The sequence below is a fragment of the Lepus europaeus genome, chromosome 20 (assembly GCF_033115175.1).
Source record: "Lepus europaeus isolate LE1 chromosome 20, mLepTim1.pri, whole genome shotgun sequence".
Taxonomy (NCBI): domain Eukaryota; kingdom Metazoa; phylum Chordata; class Mammalia; order Lagomorpha; family Leporidae; genus Lepus; species Lepus europaeus.
Window position 1 is genome coordinate 32960629 of NC_084846.1, and position 26153 is coordinate 32986781.

The 26153-nt window shown below is 49.3% G+C and overlaps 1 protein-coding gene across 1 annotated transcript in view; it reads left to right on the forward strand.

Moving 5' to 3' along the window:
• The window catches only part of CHN2 (chimerin 2), a 275775-nt gene that overhangs the window by 218203 nt on the left and 31419 nt on the right, over positions 1-26153 (forward strand). Inside the window, exon 7 of the mRNA XM_062178946.1 lies at positions 24242-24319. Coding sequence (XP_062034930.1) covers positions 24242-24319 — 78 coding nt within the window. The remainder of the gene's footprint in view (positions 1-24241; positions 24320-26153) is intronic.

Consider the following 26153-nt stretch of genomic DNA (forward strand, 5'->3'; position numbering starts at 1 on the left):
CTCCTGGCTCCTGGCTTTGGATCGGCGCAGCTCCAGCCATTGCAGCCATTTGGGGATTGAACCAGCTGATGGAAGACCTCTCTCTCTGCCTCTGCCTCTCTGTAACTCTGCCTTTCAAATAAGTAAATACATATTTTCAAAAATTGTAAGTCGTAACTCAACCAACCTCTCAACATATTGATTACTTAAAGTTAATTTTATGGATCCTCTTGGGATATCATAACCTGTAGGGATGTTTACCAACCAGGAATACTTTCCCTCGAGAAGAATCCTGATGTAGCATTTTCTTCTATGGTGCAAATTCTCCCACTGTGGCCATTTTCAAGCTATTGATGTGATGTCACTAAATTGAATTGGAAAGAGAGCTACACATTATGAGCTAATTCCAGCACAGTACTAAAAATGTGCTGTAATTTAAGCTGCAAGGTAATGAATGTCTTCATGATGTTCCAATATTGTCTGTACAAATTCCCGTTTTCTAGTGACGCAGGATTAGAAGCAGCAGCAGTAGTGGTAGTAATAGCTATTATTATAATAGTGAATCGTACCCTGAAGCCTTGAAAAATCATCTGGTAGAATCAGCAATGTCAAGCTAGCTAGGGTCTTCGTGACCATTGGGTCATCTGACAGTTGGGGATACTCAGGTAAAAGGGTGTCCCCTCAGGGGGCAGAACTGGAACAGGAACCCAGGTCTGCTCTCTACCTGTGTGACATCTGTGCCTGCATCTCCCCACTCCTGCAGGGACTGTGGATTCCTGCTTTGGCATGAGGACCATTGGTGCTAGCCCACTTTCAGATTTCCATCCTACAAGGCTTACTTTGAAAGGGCCAAAGCCTTCCACTAGGCTGTGCCTGCGGGGACCCGGTGGCAGGGCATAGAGGCTGGGGAGGGTGTCAGGTGCTACTTGATAGGTGTCAGATTCAAACAATGCATTTCCTCCTAGGGAGAACCCGACACCTGCCTGAGGACTGTGGTTCACCCCCAGCCCCTGGGGGAGCCAGTTTTCATGGGCTCACCTGGCCGTGTGCTGACCCAGCCTTTGGCCATGCACCCCCAGCTCACAGCAGCCACGTGCTCAGAGCAAGGCCACTCAGCCAAAACTCAGGGTAGCTAATGGGGACAGGATGAATCCGTTCTCCAGATCTGAGGCTAAATCAAAGCCAGGGATAATAATAACTCTCTCATGATAATAACTATGTGGGGGCCAAGCCAGACTTGTCCGTGAATAAGTTTCCAACTTCCGTGACTCTGTCTGCTCCTCCACTCTAAAATGCCTTTTTCTTCTTTCCCGATCTAACAAACTCTCGCAGTTCGCCCAGGCCCATCTCGATGTCACTTCTTCTTTGAAGAGTTTTCTGACCTTGACCTTGGAGTGCCGTCAGTCCACTCCTCTGGTTTTATTGCTTCTTCACATAAGTCCAGGAACACTTTGGACCTACCTTTACTGCAGCCCGTATCACAGAGCGTTTTATGATTATTTGTTCAGATGCCTATCTCCTCAGCCAGACCAAACATCTGCTCCGTGAAGCACATGGCGTGTCTTAGTCATCCGTGGTCTCCTTGACCTAGCACAGTTTGTGGCCTGGTGCACGGTGCACGTGTACATACACACACACACACACACACACGGAGAAAGAGCAGAGAGGAAGATCCACCATTCCCGGTTAAAAACTAAGTCCCTGGAGGGAGTGAAGGTCTCTGCACTGAGTTACCAAGTGCCAGTGTAAGCCAGGGCTGTGTTTCAAGCCTATCTGTTTGCATTGCAGCCTCCTGCATGCCTTCCTCTCCTCCCATTCTGATTTCTCGGTCTGAGATGGGGTCCGGTGTTTTCACGGGGATGACAGAACGATTCAGAGCACCTGCAGAAGCCTGGTCATGGGGTTCTGGGAATGCAGCAAGTTAGGGCCCAAGGGGAGCCAGTAGAGGAGAGCCCCGCCTGTTCTCCATGTGAGCCAAAGAGGGCGCCCGGGAGCCGGCAGGTGCTTGGCCATCGCACCGACACCGAACCACTACACGGTGGGTGTGGGTGCCTCCTGTCAGCATCGCAGGTGGCTCCTCCCAGCTGCACACCTGGGCAGGTCCATCCCGTGATGCCTAGGACTGAGCTCCGAGAACAACCTAAGTGAGGCGCGGGCCTCACGCCACGCATTCCCAGGCCAAGTGTGCTTGCCACCCAGAGGCCGGTGGCTGAGGTCACTGTCATTGTCCCTGCATGGGGTCTGTTGCTTCACTAGGGGTAGCGGCAGGTGGCACTGGGCGCCCTCGCCTTGGCGAGCTCCCCTTGTGTCAGGAGGGAACCCCACGAAGCCCGCGGGAGGAGAAAGCGGGGGTGGCAAGGGCAGCTTCGAAGGAGGGCGGCGCGGGTGTCGCCGCCCGGGAAGCAGCCCGACGCTCGGGGCTGCGGTTTCTTCAGCGCCAGCCCTGCCCGTGCCTCCGCAGCTGCTGCTTGTGGTAGCAGCAGGTACCACTCGGTTCCTTCCCAAGGTTTTCCCTGCGGTTTACACAGAAACGGCGACTCCCTGCTGTTGTGTGCTCTGGCCCTAGATCCTCGCTGTCTCAGTCCGTGATCCTGTTGCTGCGTGTCGCCAAAGGCCGTGATGGATTCTTGTTCACTTGGGTTTCATTTAAGCTTTCCCGTAGAATGCAGCCTCTGGGTTTTTCCCCACGGGCTAGGATGGAGGTGTGTGATGTAAGTTGAAGTGTAGTCTCTGTATGTTTTCAGACGGTCCTAGAATTACTGGGATACATTGGTTCTATTTGAATCTAAATTGTGAGGCAAGTTCCACAGGTAATGAGTTTTCAGAAGGAGTGCCTTGGTAATTGTGTAATGGACACACATACACCACCTACATACACACACCATACACTCATATCCCCCCACACCACACACATCACTGACACTGCACACATACATCACACTCACATCTCATACACATGCACTCTACACACACACCACACACATCTCATACACACACATCACACACACTACATACGTACATCACACTCACATCTCAAACACACTCCACACACATCTCATACACACACATACATCACACATCTCATACACACATACTCCACACACACACCACACACATCTCATACACATATCACACACACTACACACATACATCACACATCTCATACACACACACTCCACACACATCTCATACACACACATCACACACACTACACACATATACATCACACTCACATCTCATACACACACCACACACATCTCACACACATCACATACTACACACATACATCACACTCACATCTCCTACACACGCACTGCACACACACACCACACACATCGTATACATCACACTGACATCACACACACCCCACAAATACATAGCACAGACACAATACATTATACACCCACACACACCCAACATCACAAATAGAGGTGCATTCCAGGGTTAGCTGCCCCGCTTCTGTTCCCCCATTGCTCCACAGTCACGCAGTGATCTCGTTCCCTGTTTCACCCCCAACCCTGACTTTTCCCATCTCGGCAGCATCTCTGTTTCTTGTGCCTGGAGTTGACTGTTGCTGGACGTTTGGGATGGACGTGGTGCCAGCAAGGCCCTCCTTTGGGAAGCGAGGAAACATAGCCCCGAACGCCCCTGTTTACTCTGCCAAGGTCACAGCACGCGGGACAGCGAGTGTGTGTGCAATAAGCAAGAGGCTTTTCTTTTCTTTTCTTTTCTTTTAATTTGACAGGTAGAGTTATAGATAGAGAGAGAGACAGAGAGAAAGGTCTTCCCTCCATTGGTTCATTCCACAAATGGCCGCTACGGCTGGCGCTGCGCTGATCCGAAGCCAGAATCCAGGTGCTTCTTCCTGGTCTCCCACGCGGGTGCAGGAGCCCAAGCACTTGGGCTAGCCTCTACTTCCTTCCCGGGCCACAACAGAGAGCTGGACTGGAAGAGAAGCAACTGGGACTAGAACCTGGCACCCATATGGGATGCCAGTGCTGCAAGGCGGAGGATTAATAACCAAGTGAGCCACGGTGCCGGCCCAAGAGGCTTTTCAGTGAAATCAGAACAGTGATCAGATGTCTCCTATCAGACTTCTGAGTTTTCCCCATCACATGGCCGTGTGGAAGAACACACTTTCAGTATGGCAAATACACAGAAAAAGATAAGACTTTTGGCCGTGGCTTTCCCCTCCATCTGCTTCATCTACAAAGTCCTTTTTGCTGTGATCCAGGGGTGTGACCGAATATCAGGATTCAGGAACCGACAGATGCAACGCCCAGGAGGTGAAACCCAACCAGCTACGAACTGAACTCTGACCTTGAATTTGACAGTGATTCTTTCACAAAGAAACCCCCTCTGCTCTTGAGTTAAGTTACACCGAACTAGGAGAGACCCGTTCCTGGTTCTCTTTCATGTCGGTTCAGGTTTTCTCAGGAATCCTCTAGGGCGCTGTCCCATAGCCACGGGCCCTGCCAGGAATGTGGGGAGTTCAGGGGTCAGGCGCTGCCTCTGAAGGCTTTGAAAGGCTTAGGTCCACACAATGCAGTCTATTATTATTATTATTACTATTACTATTATTACTATGTGACTTTCCAAGGATTCATAAGTGTTTGGAAGACCTGTCATGTTTTCCCCCTCCAGGCTTTTTATTGCCTCTTTTTCACATGCACTAATTCCCTTGCTCATTCTTCTTCACCCTCCTCTGGTTTCTTGTGTCATTGGAATTTTCTTTCTCTTCTCCTGTTGAAAGGAGACGCAGCCTTAGAGAAATCAGGGCGAGGTTGTGCTGGCTACCACTCTCCCATACAGGTGAGACTCCAGAGCTCACCTCCCCAGCAGGTTCTGGAGGCAAAGCCTTTGTGCATGACCCAGACAAGCTCCAGCTGCCTGCAGACCCAATACAGTGTCTGGTTAACTGTGCAGTGAGACAGGAGTCAGGGGTGCCCTTCTGGGGCCAGTCAGCAACCCCAGGAGCTGAGTCAGCCTCACAGCAGTGGGGGGTTGGGGGGGGCAGAGCAGGGGCTCTGCTGGGACAATCATGTGCCCTGCAGGCCAGGTGGGACCCCAGCCTGCAGCCCTTCAGGGCTCCATGCCTCCCCACCTCTCCTCTCTGCCAGGCTCAGATGCCAGAGAAGCAAACCCACAAGTGATAGGAGAAACCTCTCGAAGCTTGGAGATGCTTTCCACGGGCAGTCCATGAGGCAGAAACAAGAAGAGACAGAGGAGGAGAGGAAACAGGGGCAGTACAACAGAATGCAAGATGCCAATCACATGTCACCACTGTCCCCCGTGGCCTCCCCCTTTGTCACTAAGGTGAAGTCAGGGAACCTGCCCCTTCCCCAAGCCAGCAGCTACAACCCGTGATCCTTGGTATTCTTTGGAAGCAGGTTTCCCTTAGCGCGTGTGCGTTGGGCTCAACTGATGTCCTTTAGCACTACTGATCCTTGGCTTCTGCCCCCAGACATTCTGGGTTAATTGGTGCAGGTACCAAGTAGACACATGCATTTTTAAAACTCCCTGGACAGTTCTATACAGCCAACTTTGAGATCCACTGCATGATTGGACAGGTAATTCCTAGGACCATGCCCCACCCCTCAGAACAGATCTGGGCCACACTTTCCTCTTTTTGGGGTAGGGGCTGGTGTGGGGAATCCATCACCCTTTTGAAATAATGGAGATGTGGTAGCAAATTCAGATCCACGTCGTGTTTATTAAGCACCTACTATGATCTATGCCCTGTGCTAGTGGCCTGGCTCTGCTTCCTATTCCAGCTTCCTGCTATTGGGCACTCTGGGAGTCAGAAGGTGATGGCTCAAGTACTTGGGTCCCTGCCACCCACATGGGAGACCCAGATCGAGTTCTCATCTCCTGGCTTCAGCCTTGCCCAGCCTCAGTTGTGGGCATTTGAGGAGTGAACCAGCAGCAGGAAGATCTCTGCTGTCTGTCTCTTTCTGTCTCTCTGCCTTTCAAATAAATTTCTAAAGACTTTCAAAAGTTTATAGAAACTTTGCAGCAGGTAATTGCTTATGAAAAGTACAATTTCATGTAAAGGCTGAAGACTTGGGCTCACAACCCAGAGCTGTCTTGGTCTCAAAAACCAGCTCTTCTCTTAGTGGGTGTGGGACTGAGAAAATTATCTGTCCTCGCAAGCCTTAGTTTCCCCTTCTCTGGAACCTACTTCACGGGTTTGTTCTGAAGATAAGATGCCAAGCACGGAGTCTCAATCAGTGTGACCTCTGTCACCTCACCCTGTCATCACAGTGTCACAGCACACAGCTTAGGCATCTCTGTTGACAGTGTCTGTTGGCTTCTCAGCCTTGGGGACAGGACACATCTGTGCCTTCTGTAATCCCTGTGTTCCCACTTCTGTACCTGTGGAGCTTTCTTCGTTGGTAGCAGGGATTCTTTTCATGGTGGTGTTTCTTTTCAGTACAAGGAGTTTTCAAAATGTTCATAGAAAATGCATATTATGAAAAAACTATGCATCGTTACTTTTTTCTTAGCAAAGTAACACTTAAGTCTGCTCCAAGAAAGGAAGGCCTGAGAAACTGGTGAAGAGTGGAGTCTTTTAAGCAGTCAGCCAAAAAAGGGTGGGGACAAAACTCATCAGAAGAGCAGAATTGTTCTCCTGTCTAGCCTGCTCATGGTTTAAAAAAAAAAAAAAAAAAAAAAGCCATCAGAGAGTGGGATAGGTAACTACTTCTTTCTGTTCTCATGATAAAACTAAAAACTCAGAAGGGTGAGGCTGGCACTTTTGTCTTGCTAAAGGTAGCTTTTGGAGAGAAGCACACGTTTTGTGCGTCCTTAGAGAGATTTCTCCCTTTTCTCACTCTAACAGGGACCTGACCTAAGTACTGAATAGTTCATCTATCTCCCCACATCCCAGCCCCCTCCCCCCACCAAAGAATGGACCCTGGCTGCTGTTAGGGATATGGGGGCAGCGGCTGCTTCATACTGAAAGGGGGCATCGCTGAGGGACAGCAGTAGAGCATTCCCCTGAGGGTTGATCTAAGGGTCCCTGGTAGAAGACAGATTTCCTCAGGGTGTCATCTGAACTACTGCCAGGGGGTTGATGCCTTCTAGTTGTTTAGTCCTGGTCAACACAGAGTATAAGGCAGGTATTACCTTAAACTCATTTTTTCATTCTGTTTTGTGAACTTTTTGAAGCCCCTTCCTGTAAAGAGAAATGATGGTGCTCAGTCTTTAGTCCTGCACAGCCACCTTGAGAATTTGTACCTGAGTCATGGGTCCTCTATAGGGGGCACTGGAAGTACTTTGACCAGATTTTCAAAACTGTCAAGACTTTAAGATGCTTTTTTTGGTCTTTCGTTCTTATGCCCAGGGCTATGGGCAGCAATCTGAAGCTCCAGGGAAGTAGCCGGTGACTCCAGATGTCACCATTTGATTTGTTTTTCAAGGTCAACAGTGGTTTATTTCAAATCACTTTGGTGGCTTCAGGATGTTCTTTGGAGCATCAGTAATTCAAGGGTGCCAGATGTGGCTTCTTTGGACAGGGTCATCCCCTAACAAGGACCGGAAGCAGAGGGGTGGCGGTGGTAGGGACCGGCGCCTTTCCTTGACTGCCTGTGCATGAAGAAGAAGGGGCAGGAGATAGGGATTCTGGAAGCCTTGCTCCATGGCACGACTTTGCTAGCAACTTGCTTAGGGATTTTGCTGTAGAATAAAGGATTATCGTTCCATTTTCTGTTCTCATGTAGGCTAGCTAAAACCATACTCCTCCTTCCATATTTCTAGCCAAAGTAATAAGTTGTAGGGAACTTTCTGTTTGAAGCAGTCTGTTAGATTATATATTTCCCAAGAACCAGCCCTTGACTCATTGATGTAGTTACTCATTCAGAAATATTTATTGAATGCTGTATAGCCAGGCAGTGGGCTGAAGACAAGGATACAGTGGAGAGCAAGACAGACATAGCCACCAAGATCTTAGGGTCCAGTAGTGCCTTGGGAAAGGTGACTGCATAGAGATAGTGTGTGCTGAGACAGACACCAGGGAAAGCGCCCTGGAGAAAGTGGTGAGAGACCCAGGGCAGCTTGCAGGAATGACTGGGGGTTCACAAAGCGAACCAGGAAGAAGGGCGGAGTCAGATGAGATGCTTTATTCTGGGATGCTCCAAGGTCTCAGCTGTGGCCCCAGCTTCCTGGAAAGCTTACACCCTAATAGATACAAGGGCCCTTCAAATTGTTCGTGAAAGATGGGATGAAAAGATAAATGCCAAAAAATTTAAATCGATGCATATGCATCTAAACCCAAATTTCACGCTCTGAAATGGGCAGAAGAGAGTTATTTCAGGCAAGAAAGTTTTCAATTCTGAGGGAAATGTCTCCATGGAGATCAGCCAAAAACTAAGAAATAGGTCTACAGGAAGAGACTTTGATGTGTGTGACACCATAATGATGAACATCCTTGTGCATGGCAAACTTCCCAGGCAACAAACACGTCTCTTCGTCTGGGGACTACCAGAAGTGGGGGCAGAGACGGGGCCTTATTTCACTTTGGTTGCCTGGAGTCCTGCCTAGGACGCTGTCTAGCACCTGGGAGTTGTTCACTTAACGCTGGTTAGTTGTTTAATTGGCTGGTTGATTGCGTGGCTGGCTGGATGACTGCATGGATGGGTGGTTGTGCTGAAGAGAGGGTTTTACATGTCTAGAGCAGTGTTCGATACATATGTGTAATAAGCAGTAACTATATTCCTGTTGTCCTACAGCATAAAATACCTTATTTTCATGTATACCAAAATATTTCTTTCTATAAATTTCCGATCATTTAATCTATTTTAATACCAGGAACACTTTTTCTCATAGTAGAAAAAAACCTACTCATTGTTTCGCATGTGTTTTGTTTGTGCAGAAAAACCAGGACACGAATGCATTCTCCATAACACCGTGTGTAACACTACTGAGCACACACATTCCCAAGGACTTACCTCTAAGGGCAAAGCTAAAAACTTGCCATGGGGCTCCAAATCCCATTAAGCTGGGTGGTACTAATGTCATTGTCATAAAACAACTTGATAATTTAGCCTAAACGTGAATGGACAGTTGTATTATACTTGTGTGAACATCATAACACTTATTCTTCATGACTTTATGATTTTATTTCCTTCACAAGGCATTCTTAGCAAGCAAAAGCTTTTATTGGAGTTTGATTGCCATTTCTGTGACAAGATATGTGACTTTTTTATTTATTTACTTACTTGAAAGGCAGAGTTACAGAGAGGCATCCACTGGTTCACTCCCCAGATGGCCGCAATGGCTGGAGCTGGGCCGATTCGAAGCCAGGAGCTTCCTTTGGGTCTCCCACGTGGGTGCAGGGGCCTAAGGACTTGGGCCATCTTCCACTGCTTTCCCAGGCCATAGCAGAGCGCTGGATGGGAAGTGGAGCAGCCGGGACTCGAACTGGTGCCCACTTGGGATGCCGGCACTGCGGGTGGCAGCCTTACCCGCTATGCCACAGCGCCGCCCCCCCCCCCAAAAAAAATATGTAATTAAACATCTTCCTAGGATTAGTCTTTTTTTGACAGGCAGAGTGGACAGTGAGAGAGAGAGAGAGAGAGAGAGACAGAGAGGAAGGTCTTCCTTTTGCCGTTGGTTCACCCTCCAATGGCCGCCACGGCTGGCGCACCACGCTGATCCAAAGGTAGGAGCCAGGTGCTTCTCCTGGTCTCCCATGGGGTGCAGGGCCCAAGGACTTGGGCCATCCTCCACTGCCTTCCCGGGCCATAGCAGAGAGCTGGCCTGGAAGGGGGGCAACCGGGACAGAATCCGGTGCCCGGACCGGGACTAGAACCCAGTGTGCCAGCGCCGCAAGGCGGAGGATTAGCCTGTTGAGCCACGGCGCCGGCCAGGATTAGTCTTTACTCTGAGAACATCACCTGCGTAGGCATGAAAGTTGATTCATATGCATGACCAGTGCAGCAAGCAAGCAACGGTATTGTTTAAACACTTCTCATTCTTTTGTCTCCGGGAGAAAGTCTCTTCAGAAACTTAGGCAAAAACATGTTTTCATGCTATCTTTCTTGCACTTTGGAAAGATTTTAATTTCTACCAACAGAGGCCAGAAAATGGCGGGAGCCAAGGCCAGAGTCGGATGAAGAATGTTCGCCTGCCGTCGTGTGCCCCGCCCCCTCGCTGTGCCTTCCCGGAGCTGTAAATGTGTTCCCGCGTGAGAGGCACACTACAAAAGGCTGCGGCACTTCAGACACATTCACTTCTCTAGTTTTACTTACAGCTCCCTAATTGTCCCCCTCAGGCAGTGATGTCCCAGTACAAAAGCAAAGAGAAATCCATGCGAGCTGAGAAAAAAATGCTTTTGTTCCTCTGTGGCAGGATTTTGCTTCTTTTTCATCATCTAAGGATAAAGGTGATGTAACTAAAGGCAACTTGAAGGCTGAACAAACCACAGACATTGCTCTGCTCCTGTGATCTCCTGTGCATTGGGGTTTACATCTGCACGTCGTCATTGTAGAGTCTGCTCTTGACGCAAGGCATCGGGCCACGCTTCCCAGGCGTCATGGTGTGGGTGCCTCTGTCACACCTCCTTCACTGTTTCCTAATGCTGGGGCATGGCTAACACTGTTCCTATGAGGAATTATGCTGCCATAGATGCCTCGTTGCCTTTAGAATCATTTCCTTAGCATAGACACTTAGCAATTGAATTACTGAGCCTTAAAGGATATTAATGTTCTGAAACTCTGGTAGACAAGGGTGGTTTATTTTCTAAGACGATTTCTAACAACATGCATTGTGTGGTCATTGCCTGCTCGTGTTTGGTCTGGTGTGTGTGTGTGTGTGTAGGGGGGGCTGTTTCACTTGTGCATTCTGGGAAAGCATGGGAACTGATCAGATCTGTTCTTGTGCAGAGCTCGGCCCTGCAGTCCCAGCAGCCACTGCCTGGCTGGGCAAGGCCCTCAGAGACTGGGCCAAGCCAGACCCAAGCATTTGTTGATAAAATTTTGACCCCCACTGGGGGTCAAATGTAGAGGGAGAATCATGTAAAATAGAAGAAAGCCCACAAGCAGCAGGCTTTGGGTTCAGATCCTAGTTCTTGTCTGTTTTAGCTCTGTTTCCTCCTGTGCAAAATGGAAGTGATAACACCTTAGCCAGGCAGGGATCATGCTGACTAAATGGGAATACTGTCAATGGGCCCGGCACAGTATGTCCTCTGTCGTGGTTAGGTTGGTTGGGTTTTTCTGGTTCTTTTGCTGATGTGATTCTAATACAGTTGATATTTTCAGTGCTAGGGACTGTGTGTCCTACACATAGCTTCACAAAAGAACATCACAACTTCAAATAGGCCCCGAGTGCCAACCACTGATAAGATGTAGGGCAGCTGGGAGGCAAAGTCACAGGGCACATCTAGGGTAGGCTTCTGTGGGCTGCTGTGGCTACTCCCAGAGGCACACTGGGTGCCCCACCCAAACATGGTTTGATGTTTATTGATAAAGCGTGCACCTGTCAAAAGGATGTGCAAAGTTGTGTGGCTCACAAAACGAGGCGGGAGGGACTCCCAGGAAGGACCTAAGGTGGCTGAACACAGCCGGCAAGGATGTGTAGCTTAGGGTTCCATGATGGTTAGGAGCGAGTAAGGTGAGAGTTTTCCCAGCAGCTCCAGCTCAGGCAATTTGAATGTCCAGGGAGGGAGCCCGTCAGCCTTCATTGGCTTGAGAGCTGTGAGCAGTCAAACCTCAGGCGTGGAACTGGACCCTTCATGCCACGGGTTGTGGTTCGACAAGGCGCAGAGACAGTGCAGTGATTTTCTGTGGTTCATGAGGAAGGCAAAGCCCCCGTGTCCCATCGGCCATCACCACCACTCACTGTGTGTCTAGTGCCTCGCGTCCGCTCTTCTTCCTGCCAATCACTCTCCTCCCATTCCCTCCACAAGCACCTGCAGTGGGCTTCCTCCCCCCACCCCCTGGAAACTGCTCATGTCGAGCAGTTGCTGATCCTGGATCCCCTTGCCAGCCAGCCCCATCGTACGTGAGCCACAGCTGATCACCTCTGCACCCGGCGTTCAGGATGTCAAACTCGCCTCCTCTTTATCAGTGCTTCCTTCTCCAGTTCCAGACCTGCCCATGACTCTGTCCTGTGTGGTTCTCCATCTGCACTTTGCCCCTTTCTCTGAATGAGTGCTGGCTCTGCTCTGTGTGGCTCATCCCCAGCACCTCCTGCTAGTGTTGACCCAAATGTCACCTCCTCCATGAGGCTTTACCGGACTCCCCAGACTTAATTGCGACCTCCTTCCCTATTCCTCCTTATCCTGTACCCTTGTGTTGTGTTTTTCTTCATGGTCCTTCTCACTTTACAAGATTTCTTGTAATGTGCTTATTAATTGTATTTATTGTCTGCTCTCCAAGGGGGCATGGACTCTTTTCGTCTGTTGTGCACTGCTCTACCCCTCTGGCCTAATGCAGTGCCTGGTAGACAATAGGTGCTCAGCAAATACTTGCTAGAAACGAGAAGAAAGAAGGGGGCTATGTTTGCAACAAATCCCAAAATAACTGTATTGCATTAAAAATAGAGCTGAGGGCTAAGGGGTGTGGTTACTTCAGCCTGCGCCGTCTTCCCCTGGAATGTTCACAGCTCACACTGGTGCACCATCTCCCCTCCCGGGACAGATGGGGGCTGTAAAAGGAACCCGCACCACCACACCCACTCTGCCATTCCATTCGGGAGGGACTACAGAGGAGCTGTACCCATCATTCTAGGTTGCTCTCCCAATGGGCAAACCTGAGGGCCAATCGCAGAGTTTGAAAATCCCAGTCCCCACCCACACAGCAGACCAGACACAAACTGAGCTTCTATTTGGAGTGCGCTGGCACCCATAAGTGTGAACTGCCGAGTTCTTAAATAGCCCAGGAACTATCTCAGGCAGCGTCCGCTGCACAGCTGGCGGTGGCGTCCAGGACTGCTTTGTTTGGGTGATTGTTCACCCTAAAAAAGCCCAGGAGGGGATCTGAGATATTTTTATTTGTAAAGAGTTGGAAAACTGCCCAAAGGATGGCCATGGCTGGCCACACGGCACAGTCCACATGCAGAAGACAACTGGTTCTTCTGATTTTTTTCTGTAGCTAAGGGGACAGAACCTGAGAGAGAACAGCTTGAGGCTCTGTCGGGTGCAGTTTGAGGGGGCCCTCTGCAAACTGTTGAACACTATGGGACAAGGAGGTGTGACTGGGCAACTGCCTGGCCCCTGGCAAAGAATTCTCAGACTCAACTGGGTGAGCAACAGTGGCAGGGAGAGAGGAAGTTCGGCAGATACACTTGGGTTCCCAGTACAGGTGGGTGCCAGAAACCAGAAATTGTCTTGACTTCGGTAATAAAATTCCTAACTCAGTCATCTCAGGCACCTGCTTGTGTGGCCAGTGGAAAGGAGTTATGTGACAGCACCTAAATGGGAAGAAACAGAGATAATCTTGGAATACGAGGAGAGAGCATCATAGGACAAGGACTATAGGAGAGTAGCAGCTGGGAGCTGAGTTACAGCTGCCTCCACATTACATTTTGCCTGCTTGGCTTGGATCTTAGTTTCTGCAAGTTTTCCTTCTATTTTTTTTTCCTGTCTCCAAGTTTTCCTTAAAATTGTGAGCAGTTTTAAGGAACTTGGTTGGATATATGTTTAAAAAAATCACCCTGCCATCCTTTCTTAAGTTCAGCACGTAAGATGTTTGATTTTCAGAGTTCTTGTGTAAGGAAATGGACAATTACACTGATGAAAAAAACAGGCTTTACTCTCTCAAAAGCTCTATGCATAAACAAAACCACACAAGCAAACAGCACCTACAAGTTGAAATGTGTGAGATGCTTAGCATAGCCTGGCGCCTTTCTCTACGATGTGGATTGCCTCCGTGTCTCCGTCCAAGCAGTCTGGGAGACCCATCAGTCATTAGAGTCGTTGACAGCAGAGTGAAACAGCTGGAGAAATGCTATGGGTAAGGCAGTGGGGACAGCACTGCACAGTCCAGCAGCCAGAAAGCATCAGTGTATCTGCTTGCTGAGCAAGGGGAATTGTCCCCCTTGGAGACCCCCTAGCCCCTGCAGTGGGGGGCAGATGCTAATTGCTAGGAAGCAACGGTCATGCCAGCACCGTGACTCACTAGGCTAATCCTCCGCCTGTGGCGCCGGCACAACGGGTTCTAGTCCCGGTCGGGCGCTGGGTTCTGTCCCGGTTGCCCCTCTTCCAGGCCAGCTCTCTGCTATGGCCCGGGAAGGCAGTGGAGGATGACCCAAGTGCTTGGGCCCTGCACCCCATGGGAGACCAGGAGAAGCACCTGGCTCCTGCCTTCGGATCGGCACAGCATGCCAGCTGCAGCAGCCATTTGGGGGGTGAACCAATGGAAGGAAGACCTTTCTCTCTGTCTCTCTCTCTCTAACTCTGCCTGTCAGAAAGCGAGAGAGAGAGAGAGAGAAATGGGCATGCTTTTGGGGAGGTGAAGTGAGACCCGTCCTTCCTCTGAGGCGGTCAGCCATGACACCTGGCGCAGAGATGGGTCCGCTGAACTCGAGGACGTCAGCCCACACTGGCCTCTTCGTGCCTCCAGCAGGCACAGTTTGAGTGTGGGATTTACTCCTCTGGCCTTGTCGTCTGCCTGCTCTTTCAGGCCTGGCAGTGTGTGATAGGCAGGGGGAGAAAGGGTGCCTAGGGTCACAAGGATGCGTTCAGGGCAGTGGGGAACAGAAAAGCAGCCTTGGTTTCCAGTGACGTGGGCAAGGAGTAGCGCGACAGAGCTGGAACTGCCACAGCCGAAAACCATCAGTTATTCACCAGGCCCCTCAACATCTCTGTGCAAGCCCAACGTGTATAAATCCACACAAATGCGTCAGACACTCGTGTGTGTGTGTGTGTGTGTGCTTCAGGTGGTTCAAGGAACATGAAATTGAAAGACAAGCTGATTTTGCTGTCAAAAGTTTTGAAATCCATACATATGAAGGACTTCAAAAAGTTTTCAAAAATGCATATTAGGAAAAAAATGGCACATGAACTTCAAAAATTTGGGGGCCAAAATAAACTTTTAATTCCATTTGTCCAAGAACTTTTAGAAGTACCCTCATGTATATGTGTGTGTGTACGCACATAGTCCACAAAGAGTTCATGGGAAATGTATATTATGAAAAAACTATGCATGAATTTCAAAACTTTTCCACCAAAGGAACTGCCCTCATATGGATATGGATATGTGTCTGTGTATACAGACACATATGATGAATGACAGATACAGGCTGTAACCATACACTTAGTCTATCCTTTTAGAAGTTTTTAAGTGTGACCCACAAGAATGAGAACAAAAAGAAAAGGCAGAGTTCCCACCACAGTCCTGGACTGAAGGCAGCATTTTGCTGAGTGTCCCCAGACCGAGCAGGATTGGATGGTTTTAGCTCTGGGAAATACCACCTGGTCCAGAGTCATCCCCCAGCCCCAGAATCGCAGCCCTGTGTGTGGGAAGTGACGCAGTGGTCTAAGGAAGCAAGGAGCATGTGCTGACTCATCACAGAATTCGAGAGCATTCTGGAGGGGCCAGCGTGCAGCACAGCAGCTTGGGCTGCATCCCACGTGGGCACCTGTTCAAGTCTGGCTGCTCCACTTCCCATCCAGCTCCCTGCTAATGTGCCTGGGAGGGCAACAAAAGAAGGATCAGGTACTTGGGTCCCTGCCACTCTTGTGGGAGACCTGGATGGAGCTTCAGGCTCCAGGCTTCAGCTTGCTCCAGCCCCACTATTGTGGCCATTTGGGGATTTGGAGAGTGAACAAGTAGATGGAAGATTCTCTCTCTCTCCTTCTCCCCCTCCCCCTCTCCTTCTCCCTCTCTACCCCTCTCCCTCACCCCCTCTTCCCCTCCCCTTCTCCCTCTCTCCCTCCCTCCCTCTCTCCCTCTCTCTCTCCCTCCTTTTCCCTCCCTCCTTTTCCCTCCCTCCTTCCCTCTCCCTTCCCCCCTCCCCCTCTCCTTCCCTCCCTCCCTCTCCCTTCTCCCCCTCTCCCTCCCTCTCTCCCCCATGCTTTTAAGTGAATCAAATTTTTCTTTTTTTAAAAAAAGAATATGTTCTGATGGAATGTAAGAAAAACAGGACTGCTGAAAAGTGGATTTGTTGATTTTTCAGGCAACACACACTTTCCTGGGCACTGAGCCAGTGTTGGCACCAAGCTAGCCCTAGCAATAGAGTAAGTGGGAGAAAGAAGAGCAGTTTTTTTAAAAAAATTTTTTTAAAGATTTATTTATTTGAAAGAGTTGCAGAGAGAGGTAGAGACAGAGAGGTCTTTCATCCGCTGGCTCACTCCCCACATGGCTGCAACAGTCGGAGCTGCACCGATCCGAAGCCAGGAGCCAGGAGCTTCTTCCAGGTCTCCCACGTGGGTGCAGGGGCAGGCTGAGTCCTGTGCCCCTGCACTGTGCGTCTGCTCATCTCAGCTGGGGGCCCTCAGGAAGCGGGATTCCTGCCCCTGCCCCTGCCTGTCAGTAGCTCAGTTTCCTTTTCTGTAAAATGAGGATAATGACAGCTGCTCTGCCTTCCTCGTAGGAGAGAGACCATACAAGTGTACTTCAAAATGCCTGTGAGAAATGGAATTTAAAAATAAACTTATTTTGGTGCAAATTTTGAAATCACCTACATTTTTTTAAATCCGAATTTTTCATGACATTTTTGAAAAACCATTGTATAAGTGTTTTACATTTTTTACACCAAAATAAACTTTTTATTTTTGACAGGCAGAGTGCACAGTGAGAGAGAGAGAGAGAGAGAGAAAGGTCTTCCTTTTGCCGTTGGTTCACCTTCCAATGGCCACTGCGGCCGGTGCATTGCGCTGATCCGAAGGCAGGAGCCAGGTGCTTCTCCTGGTCTCCCATGCAGGTGCAGGGCCCAAGCACTTGGGCCATCCTCCACTGCACTCCCGGGCCATAACAGAGAGCTGGCCTGGAAGAGGGGCAACCGGGACAGAATCCGGCGCCTCGACCGGGACTAGAACCTGGTGTGCCGGTGCTGCAGGCGGAGGATTAGCCTAGTGAGCCGCGGCGCCGGCCACCAAAATAAACTTTTAATTCCATTTTCCACCAACTTTTTACAGCACACTTGTATAACATACTCCATAAAATAGATGATGTTGCTTTAAATATTATTCTTGGCCCTATCTTTGCCTTGGCCCTGGCAGCGTATGTGTTTGGGGCTGACCCTTATGTAGAGTGCCCCTGCTTCCAGGGCCTGTGGCATGATCTCAGAAACCAAAGAAAACTCCAAAAGTCACAGCCCCTGGGTTTTATATTGGAGGCTAACAAGGGTGATTCACTAAGACCACGCTGTGATGGGAAGCCTCTCGAACAGTCTGACCTCAGCATGTAGCTGCGGGCATTCACTCACTTGTCCATTCAGCAATGTGTACTCACCCCCTTCTTGGGGTCAGTTTGCATACATGACATGGGGGTTCATTATCCTGAAAAGCACACCGAGGACCTGTACTCATGAAGCTGGCAGCTCGCAGGGGTCCTTGATCCTGACTCTAAACCCATACTACTAGGTGTGTGTTTCCAGAGTCCCAAGGTGAGGCTAGCAAGGTGGCAGGGCTGGACCACATGGACCCCCGTAGACCATGGTATGGATTTTTGTGTTTAAGAGGGGTTTTAGGCCGGTGTCGTGGCTCACTAGGCTAATCCTCCACCTGTGGCGCCGGCACCCCAGGGTCTAGTCCCGGTTTGGGTGCCGGATTCTGTCCCAGTTGCTCCTCTTCCAGGCCAGCTCTCTGCTGTGGCCCGGGAAGGCAGTGGAGGATGGCCCAAGTGCTTGGGCCCTGTACCTGCATGGGAGACCAGGAGAATCACCTGGCTCCTGGCTCCTGGCTTTGGATCAGCACGGCGCGCCAGCCGCAGTGGCCATTGGGAAGTGAACCAATGGAAAAAAGGAAGGCCTTTCTCTGTGTGTCTGTCTCTCTCTCTGTCTACTCTGCCTGTCAAAAAAAAAAAGGGGGGGGGGGGTTAGGTGGCAACTCGGGAGGCAGGGGTGGGCTGAACCTCAACAGAAAGCAGACGATGTTTTGTGCTTGAAAACTGACTCCTTTGAGGAAGGTTGGATTTGCTTAGTGGCCTTTACCACGTTCAGACTTGCATCTTTCCCAGCCAGAGCACTTGAGATGAGCACCACTATGCCAGGAGCTCGTTACAGTTCCCTGGAGGCATTTTTACAGACAGGGCCCTCGACCCAGAAGCGTGGGTTTCCTTGGTCCACCTGTCCATTTTCCATCACTATACCAATTGCCGAAGGCTGAATCCATAAGAGGCACGTTTAGCCCACAGTTTTGGAGGCTGGAAGTCTAAACAGCACAGCGCTGGCTCTGGTGAGGGGCCCCTGACCCTGTTACCTCTTAGAGGATGGCATCAAAAGGGCAGGAGCTTATTGGGGACCACATTGCAAGGCAGGAAGCCAGAGAGCAGGCCCCACCTCTTAAAGGTCCCACCATCTCTCCACGTGGCCCCGCTGGGGAACGAGCTGCCTACACATGACCCCTTGGGGACCACATCCACACCACCACAGTTGCTCTCAGGTGGAGCTTGAGCGTGGTTTTCCGTGTGTGTGTGTGTGTGCGCAATGCAGATTCTTGGCCCTCATTTCTTGCTGGCTGAACCAGAAACTCCAGGGCTGGACCCAGACATCTGTTTCCACAAGTCCACCAAGAGGATCTGATGCCTGCTCAAGGGTGGGGAATGCTCACTGCAGGGGGCATGCAGGCAGGAGATCTCCTACATCTCTTTGGATCTAACTTGGATCTGCTTCTAAATCTGTGGAAGACCCCTGGGATGAGGGACAATCATTGCGCTTCTCAGGTCATCAGTCTCTTCACCTGTAAAATGAGAACCTGGGATTAGATGAACTCAGCTTTCCCACTGGATGTTCAGAATTTATGGCCCCATGCACACTTAATCTCATAAGGTTTTATAATGTACTTCAAAAGCCATTTTTATATTGTAACTATAACACAACCACGGTAGGACACTCAAAAATAGAGATAAGTTCTCACATTATTAAAAGGCATTTTAATTTTTGTTCATATCTCCGTAAAATTCCACTGTAACTTGTTAACTTTTGCCCAGTCTTGAATATTGAGGATTTTTCTCATTTCTTGTTATGACTGTTATGATGAATATCTGTATCCATGTGAGTTTTTGAAGACCTTCAGAGACATCTAGAAATTGGGTCCTTGCACACGAACTTCGTCAAGGCTTTTCATTCATCGCCAGATTTCTTTCCAGACCTAAGCCAACCCTTAGAAACGCCAGCAGGACATTAGAGAAGCCTGCCCACAACACCCTTACCAAGTCTGTTGATTATCTTTTCACACAGCGAGGCAGCAGGAGCCAGAGGCAGTAGTGTATTGTTTGTATTCAGGGCATAGTTTAGGTCATTGATGTCTAAGGGAGATCCAGACTTGAGAGCGGCTGGAAATACTCACACTGGCATTGGAATCGTGGGGGGAGGATTGTCCAGGGATCCATGATGATGTGTTAACAAGCTTTCCTTAAAATGTGGACAGAATTTGATGTCTAGGGGAGAATTAGGCAGCCCTCTCCAGAAATCAGCAGTCATCTGCTCTTGGAGGCCTGAAGCCAGGTGTTGAAGGAGCTGATGACTAAGGTCCCCTCTGGGTCTGGGATGCGGGCTGGGATTGTGTTCCTCCTGGTCCTTTTCTGGGCACTGGACACGTACCCAGATGCCCCGAAGGCTTTGTCTCCCTGGTTCCACCTGTCGCTTGTCTTCATCTGACAACCTCTCACTTTCATCTTCTTTCCTGATTTTTCCTGGGTCCAGGATTGTAGAGCAAAAGAACAGTGAGAACCTCAGAAATAGAAAATCAACCCTCATTTATATATAAAAAAAAGTGGTGAGCTTATATCACTATTTATCACATCCACTTCCTCCCATGTGTGGACAGAGACCCCAGGGAGAGCAAGAGTCTCCTTGTTGAAAGCCAGTCCAGGTACCACCCGCCCTGCTAGTTGTTAATGGGCTAACAGCAAGGAAGAGAGTTATTCCAGCTCTCACCCACACTGTTTGAATGGTGGGTGGTTAAAAACAGATTTCATGTATACCCCAAAGAATGGAAAACAAATGTTGAAACACAACTTGGACATGTGTATTCTGAGTAGTATCACGTGTAGTAGCCAAAAGGTAAAAAACAATCAAAAAGTCCATCAGATGTTAAAGATATCAACAAATGTGCTGTGTACCTATAAATGGATGGTTACTCAGTGATAAGTACTGACACACGCTACCTGTGCCTGAACCCAGAAAACAGGCAAGACAAAAGACACTCGACACAGAAGGCCATGTGTTGTATGATCGTTTTCATTTAAAACACTCAGAATTGGTGAATTCATAAAGACAGAACACAGACTGGAGCTTGCCATGGGCTGGGGGAAGCAGGGGACTGGGGAGTGACTGCCGATGGGTACATAGTTTCGTCTTGGGATAGTGAAACCTCTGGGGCTAGACTGTGGGGATGGCTGCAGAATGCTTGGGAACCATAGACATGACTATGCTGCATTTTGTGTTATGTACAGTATACTAGAATAAAGGGTTCTTATAGGGGATTGGAAGGTGTTTACAACTAATTGTGCACACGCTCTGCCACTTACGGACTGGGTGACCTTGGCCTAAATTGACTCAGTTATTTCCCCATCTGTAAAATGAGAATAATTACAACAGTACCTGCCTCCTAGAGTTATAAATCTCAAAGGAGTAAAAATATGTGAAGTGATTACCACAATATCTGGCTTTGTAGTAAGCATACAGTCAATATTATTAATTTAACGCAGGTATTCTCATCCGGGGCCAACGCTGTCCCCCAGGGAGTATTTAGAAACATCTGGAGACCCTTTTGATTAGCACCATGATGGGGCCTTGACTGGCATCCAGTGAGCAGAGGCAAAACTTGCCAGAAAACATTAAAAAATGCACACGGCAGGTCCTACAAGAAACGGTCAGGAGCCCCCTGAGAATCCTGGGTCTAAACAGAGCAGCAGGTAGGCAAGTGGACTTCATCTCAAGGGTGTATAGAATTATAGGTCAGATAGGAATCGTGTTAGAAAAAGAGTACCAGCAAAAGTACTGAATGCCCACTGTGTATGAAGAACACTGTAGTAGACATTGTGGGTGCAAGGGATACCAAGGTCCCCCGCCTTGAGTGGCCCAGATGAAGAAGAGCTCTGTGGGAGTGGCTTATTCAGGAGGGGACCTTTGTCACCAATATCCTTTACCAAGAGGGTGATCTGAGGTCACCACATTACTAATGCTCACATTATTATAATGCTCATCTTAAGGCGACAGTGTGTGGTTCCTGCACATGTCTCAATGTGTCTTTGTTTGGGTCAGTTCTACTGAGTGAATGTGTGAATAAGAATTCACTGTCACAAATAAGAAGTGACACAAGACACAAGAGAAAATATGAAATCTCCTTGTATTCAACCACTCATGCCCCCCCAAAAAGGGATCCTTTGGCCTGTCCACTGTCCATTTAGAGCAAGTGTATATCAGATTCTAAAACTGTGTATTCATATAATTAGTCTCGTCTAGATCCAGAATTTGTTCTTACAGGAAATGACTGGCTGGTTGTCAGAAGGTCTCTCTTCATTTGTTAGCAGTGAAGGTGTGGGTAAAGACTTTTACTCCTACTCATTCCCCTTCTCCACCAGTTCCCCTTTAGGCTACAGGCGGGAAGCCCTGCGAAGGGCTCCCACACCTTCCTAAGGTTGGCAGTGGTCTTTCCAGACTTGGACAGCAGGAAGGAGGGCTACAGAGTCTGCTGGAGACCAGAGTGGGAACAGCTTCTTAGAGGTTCACGTCTGGAATTTGCAGCCTAGGGACGGGTGAGCCTAGGATGTAGCAGGGGACCCCCCACCAGCAGTCACCTGTGCACACCTTCCTCTGTAGCTCTGGCTAGCTCTATGTACAAGTGCTCTCCAGAAACTTATGCCTCTTGTGACCAGGATCTTATCAGACCCAGGCAGAGACAAAGGTGAGTTAAGCACAGAGCGTGTCACAATGAGTTCTCAGAGTGACAGGAAGGTATGACCTATTAGAAATCACTTCAGTACAAGGCAGAAAGTGGCCAGTGTGATCAGGAAAGTGGCTTCCCAGCTCTGGGATTTCAGTGGAGGCTGTTTGCCTCCCATCGGGAGTTTGGAGAAGTCTTTCTGGGGGAACAGCAGTTGAGCTAGATCTCATGTGAATGTGCGTGAAAATGAAGACAGGTTGAAATGATGTTGGAATGTTCTAGAAGACAGACCTACCGAGCTACTGAGGTAGGAAGCTGAGGATGTCGGAGAAGCGGTTCTGCAGGATTGTGGAGGGGCGTGGAGGAGACGAGGCAGAGACATGGGGACCTGCTGGTGAAAAGCCCAGAGTGCCGGGACACAGCTAAGTCACAGGAAGCTCTGGCGCTTTCTGAGCTTGGAGTGGGAGTGGGGCCTGGGTTAGGACACTGTTATGTTGTGTAAGGAGAACTGGGTTGATAAGAATGGGGGTGGGACAAGAATGGGGGTGGGGGTGGGGAGCATATAACTAAGATAAGGAAACCTCAGAAAGTTCATGAAAAATGGAATGAAATGATAAGCTTATATGAGTGCAGAAACAATTTAAAATACATGCAGTTTTTTTCATAATATGTATTTCCATGAACTATTTGAAGATCCATTGTATATATGGATCTCAAATTATGTTTTGCACCGAGATACACTTGCCTCTTAATTCTATTTTGCATGAGGTCGTTGAGGTGCCCTCATACTTCAGCGGAAGGATCTGGCTGCCCATAGCCGCATAGCAGGGTACTTGGGGAACAGGGTCCTGGTAGGTGCCTTGTGATCTAGTCCTGGTTCTGCTGCTTAAACTGGCCGCATGTGCTCGGGCACATTACCATACCTCTCAGTGCCTCAGTCTCTTCATCTGGAGAATGGGGGTGCACGTCTCACTTCTCAGTCCCAGGCACTGAAGATCCAATGAGTACGTGCATTGAACACATTCTTAGTTCATCTGGAACGACAGATGTCATTGTGCCAAATAGCGCGACATAAGAATTATTCTGACAGATCAGGAGTACCCCCAAGGCATCATGACTCCCCCACTTCCATGAACGGGGAGATCTGAGGCCAAAAACTATTCTCCCCCCAAGAGCCCACCCATCTGATGATGCTGTCAAGAGCAAAAAGGCTTTTGGGGAGGGAGCCTTGGGCGCCAACAGAAGGTCACTGGAAATGTTTTACTTAAAAAGCAACCATGATGTTTTGGGTGTAGCTAAGGAACTGTCCCGTCTGTGTGAGTTAGGGGGTGTGGAAGGCGAGGGGCGAGGAGGCACTGGGGAGCAAGACACCCTGCCTCTTATTTTTGCAACTTGGACTGTAGAACTCAGAGCCAAAAAGCTCAGCTCTTCTCTGCTACTCCCTTCGGTACTCAGACGGTTCCAATTTAATGCATGCATAAGAATAAAAATCCAGCTTTCAAGTGCTGGGCTGATTTTGCAACAGAGATGCAGGCTTTAGCCCTTTAAGACGAAACAATCATCTGGGTTTAAAGGCTTAATCTGCTGGAGTTCAGCCCAGGATGGGGTTCAGAACCCCAGAATAATTGGATGCAGCCTCAGGCTTTGAACATCAGAGCTAGCCAGCGTGTGTGTGTGTGTGTGGTGTGTGTGCGCGTGTGAGAGAGAGAGAGATGCCATTAAGGAGAGAGGGAGTGAGCTCTCCTTTGCAACGTGCTGGGACAGGACAAATAAAGCTGCTGCTCCTGCTCCCTGGATGCTCAGTGGCCAGCTGGGTAGACTCCTGGGGGTTGCTGGCACATGAATGCGTGCTATTGTTCCCCGCACACGTCGGCCTACAGCGAGAGCACAAAACAGGCCCGGCCTTATTCGGGAGCGGAGCTCCCTCCATCCCTGCAAGCGGTCCTTCCAGGTCACATGCCGGAGGCCTCTGCACGCAGGACACAGCTGCCTCAAATCTGCTGCCTGACATTAGCTGCAGCTCAAAAAAAGAAAAAAGAAAAAACCTGACAGCCTTGAGAGCTTCCCGGGCTCCGCAGGGGAGGCTCCGGCTCCGCAGGCACGATGTTCTCCCAGGAAGTGTGGCCGGAAAACGAGAAAAAGTGTGCCGTGGTCCGGAAGTCCAAGCAGGGCCGGAAGCGGCAGGAGCTGCTGGCCGTGGCCTTGGGGGTGAAGGTGGGCGTCAGGGGCAGCTTGCTTTGGCCCCCTCTCAAACTCTTTGCCTGTTCACAGATCTCCTCCCTGGTCCGAAGGGCCGCCCTCACACACAACGACAACCACTTCAACTATGAGAAGACACACAACTTTAAGGTAAGCAAACCCGGTTGTCTGTCCTTGTGGCCAGGGGAGGTTTCTGACGGTCTCTGGTCTCTGGAAGCCAGCTCCTTTGTGCCCCACGTTTGGCTGCAGGCTTCCCCCTACCCCAATCACAAGACACCTCGGAAAGCAACGTGGGGGAAGCTTGTACCTGCAGACCCCTTCTCTGGGTCGGCAGAGATCCTCAAAACCCTCCCCTGCGCCTTGAGAGAGGGCAGTGCATGCCCAGTGGGAGGTGTTTAGAGCCATGCTGGGCAGCCAGCGGCACTGACCGTTGCCTTCTCCCCTGAGGGACAACAGGTGCCCGTGTCACATTCTGGTTTTTGTCCAACTTCAGGGATGCCCACTCCTTCATTTCTGCATGGACAGCTGAGAAAGCAATGACAAGTAGATCCCATCCAGTAGCTTTTGTCTGTGCTGTGGAGCGGGGGTGGTGGTGGGGGGCATCCTTGGGTAGCCTTGACAAGCTTGACCCTGCTCATCAGACCAAACAAAAAGATCTAGGAGCCTGGAGGGAGTTCTGGTGGATTCTTCCCTGTGTATTTATACACAGACCTGCACTTGTAGCGACTCTGCTGTCAAAATCCTGGCCTGTTTCCTTTACTCTCCTGTGTTTTCCAAGAAGGGCTGGTAGGGGGCTGCTTGGCTGGAAATGCTCTTGAGGGGTGGGGAGACCGGGCCGAGTTAAAAGTTTTACCCCAGCAAATGGGCTAACTCTTTGGAAGTTGGAGAGGATGGAGCTGCAGGATCCAGAAAGGAAAGAATCAGCAGGGGAGGCAACAATGGGAACTGCCTGTTTTTTAAAAAACTGTTTTCCTTTGGGTCCAGCAACCAAGACAGTGTTGCCATCAGAGAACCTTTCGTCAGAGGTGACCAGGAAGGTGCTTTTCTTCTGTTGCTTTCCAGTGCTTCCAAAGGACAAACGTGCATCCATTAAACACACGCTCGCCTTTGGTCTGCCTCTCTGCTTCTGTTTTTAGAAAGCCAGCAGACCCGCCATTTGCATGCTATAATTGCACCGAGGAGGAGAAGTATGGAGCCTTACTGAATTAGCATGAGGGTGAAGAATTGCATTACAGGCAATTCTTCTATGCAAGGCTCTTGCTATTTCTCCCATGATGGAATAGTGACAGGTCTAATTTGAAGCCTAAAAATCCTTTATATTTTCTTTCTCGTTTCTGTTATCTGTTGCACCATCATTAAATATTTTTGCTTTAAGGCAAGAGCAGTCCCTGCCTTCTGCTGCGTCCTCGGGGCTCACTACACTGCATGATAAAATGCATCTTCTTGGACTTGTACATCGTTGCCCTTCCTCTTGGACATCCCTGTTGCAATTAGGGGCTACCATCGTATGTTTGCATGGAGCAACTTCTCAATGGGCAAGCACACTTCAAAAAGCTCATGGGAAATGAACTTAAAAAATAAGTTATTTTTGGTGCAAAACATTTTTGAATCCAGGCCTAGTTTTTCTGTAATGTGCATTTCCTGCAAACTTTTGACTGGTTTCTTGTGTAGATTATGTCTGAGCTTGTGTTAAAAACACGTGAGCATGTTTTGTGGATTGGCATTTTGAAAACTAATGTCAGTATCTTTTAAGATCTCTGAGTGGGAAATTAAGCTTAGGACACTTCAGCACACACAAAAAAAGCTGGTTAAATCTTTTTTCTTTTCAGTGTTGCTAACGCGACATGTTAAATATTTATCAGTGAGAAACACTAGCGTTTTAAATGTTTCCTTGAAAACTCAGTATCTATCCGGTGTGATCACTTCAGACTTGGCAGCCCTCGAGAGAGGGAAAGGCGGAGAATGCCTAAGTCATTCGTGAAGA